The sequence below is a fragment of the Lissotriton helveticus genome, chromosome 7, assembly GCF_964261635.1.
Source record: "Lissotriton helveticus chromosome 7, aLisHel1.1, whole genome shotgun sequence".
Classification (NCBI taxonomy): domain Eukaryota; kingdom Metazoa; phylum Chordata; class Amphibia; order Caudata; family Salamandridae; genus Lissotriton; species Lissotriton helveticus.
Window position 1 is genome coordinate 1,874,371,455 of NC_136068.1, and position 2,675 is coordinate 1,874,374,129.

Genomic DNA, 2,675 nt, shown 5'->3' on the forward strand with positions numbered 1-2,675 from the left:
TACCAAGAGTAGTAAACCTGGAAAGGCTTAAACATTATATGCCTTCCTAGTAGACCTGCAGCAAGGAAAAATATCTTTATTTCACCTCATTGTCCCCTCTTTGTAATTGTTCTGTATTCTGTAGCACACTTAGAAAGAGGAAATCACCAATTCTGCCTGCAGCACAGGCACCCTTGCACCATAGGCTAAAGGTACCTGTTTTGGCGCTAGGCAGCAAATAGTGTGTGAGAGTAAGGAGAGAGTTGAAAGGGCCACATCTTTGTTGACATGGTGCATTCCCGCCTACCTCAATTTAAGCCAGTTCAGTGCAGAAAGTTGTCTTGCTCAGTTGCACTCCTTCAAATAACTATAAATCTGGCCCTAAGATTGATACCCTGATAGGCTTACATAAGCAAAGTGTCTTGCATTCAAACCTAGTCATGATTATTAGCACAAATAATGTTTATACTATTGTTTACCACAGTCTAACCCTTCAATTTTGAGATGTTCCTGCATGTAAATGTAAGCTTGGCTAAATGTTCAGGGGCTTGATTAAGTAAGAGGGATGTTAATGAGATGTTACATCAAGTACTCTGTACCAGTAGAAGCAATGAAGCACTCATACCGCTAGCCATTATGGATACATTACGTCCATCATTTACATCCCTACACAAACTCTGAAGGTCAAAAGCAAAATCAGTATCCACCTAGCTTTTTAAAAAATAATGTGCAATATACTTGATAAAACACTGCACTAGCATCAAATCTTACCTGAAAATGTTCTCCTGGGCAATCTGTTGTCAACTGTATTCAAACAATGCAAATATGAGTACTACTGTGTGAATATTAATGAAAACTACTTGGTCGGGACAGATTGTTTTTCCAGCCTTGTATCTTATATTACTGTTAGGAGCTTGGTTAACATAATCTATTTAACATTAGGGGCACATTTACTGTAAATGTATGCATCACGGTCCACCAGCACAAGGAAAGGACAGGAATATACTGTATCATGTTAAATACAGAGAATTCCCACACTTTCCCTTTCACACAGCACTGCCAGCAAAGTGGATTGGTGCACTGCGCTGCCTAAAATTGTGATAAATGTGCCCCTACACACTTAGAGCAGTTGACTGTATCTTAAGTCTTTACTTTAGCCTTTTTTTCTTCATGGCATTTTTAAATTCAGTGTTTTTCATACTGTATATGATAGGGTTAAACAGTGGTGTAACAGTGATGTAGGACAGTGACAATATCTTGTTGTCCACCATTGCATATGTTGATGCTGGCCTGAGATATGTTGAACACAAGGACACATAGTACAAGGTCACCACAGTGAGGTGGGAGGCACACGTGGAGAATGCCTTTTTCCTCTGCTGCACAGACTTCATTTTCAAGATGGCTGAGATGATGCTGAAGTAAGAAGTGTTGATGAAAACAAATGATGTCATAATCACTGTAACACCAATCAGATAGCTCAGTGCCTCAATGATGAGAGTGCTGGTGCAGGAGAGCTTCAGCAGGACAGTTTCATCACAGAAGAAGTGGTTGAGTTCATGAGATGCACAGAAAGAAAGTCCTGCCAGGAGTACAGTGTGTGGCATGACAATCATGTGAGCAGCTGTCCAGCTTCCAGCAGCCAGCCGGATACACACAGCCTTGCTCATGATGATCAAGTACCGCAAGGGATTGCAAATGGCCACATAGCGATCATAAGCCATGACTGCTAGGAGGATGAATTCTAGAGCCACCATGCTCATGGAAAAATAGGCTTGAGTGATACATCCTTTGAAAGGAATGCGTATTTCCTGTTCGAAGAAGTGGGCCAGCATGTATGGGAAAATAATTGAAGTGTAAAAAATGTCGATGAAAGACAAATTAGAGAGGAAAAAATACATTGGCGTATGCAGCTGTGAACTGGAGAAAATTGTTATCATAACAAGTCCATTTCCCATGACAATTGCTGTGTAAACCATTGAAAATGCAACAAAAAGAGGAATTTGCAGATGTGTCAAGTTTGAAAACCCCAAAATCTGAAAGTATTTTTCTGTGGTCACATTGTCTGCCATCATTTCAGGTATTTAGAAGCATTGGAGTTAGGATATGCTGAAAAGAAATAGACAGTGCATATGAGTGTAAATGATGTAATGTAGGTACCCACTTCTAGAGCTACTTTCAGAGTATGTGAGTCATGAAACATATTCTTTTTTAAAGTGAAAATATTAGAAAACTGGAACACAATGTATATCTTTCTGCTAAAAAAACATCACCAATACCAACATCCTCTTCAGTTAATCCTTTTCTCAAACTTCATTTACATTTATTGAGTGAATTATAAACAATATATGCACAACATGTGAAAGAGCATCTCAGACACAGGATTACACATTACTTGATAATATGCATCAGAAATCATATCAGAATAGACAGGCCAGTGGATCAGAATGAACAAGTCATAGGTAAAATGAATGTCCTCTGTAGGGGTTTGCCCACCACTCCTGCTCAATTGAACCTCACTTCTTCAAGAAAGTGGACAGCAGGACATCTGCAGGTGTACAGTTACACAGCTTGCAAAAACTGGCTGGAATTTGCAAACAGCATTTTTACAGGAATTTTGTGAACAGACATATGTATTAACAGGCTGATTCATAAAGATCTGAATTGGAGTAAGTTACAATCCCATCTCCCTCATGAAT

General features: G+C 39.3%; 1 protein-coding gene across 1 annotated transcript; it reads right to left on the reverse strand.

Moving 5' to 3' along the window:
* Positions 1-1,127: 1,127 nt before the first annotated feature.
* LOC144769827 (olfactory receptor 5V1-like) lies at positions 1,128-1,811 on the reverse strand. The gene has a single exon (XM_078654013.1). It carries the CDS (start codon positions 1,809-1,811, stop codon positions 1,128-1,130), a length of 684 nt encoding a protein of 227 aa, XP_078510139.1.
* Between the last annotated feature and the right edge of the window lie 864 nt (positions 1,812-2,675).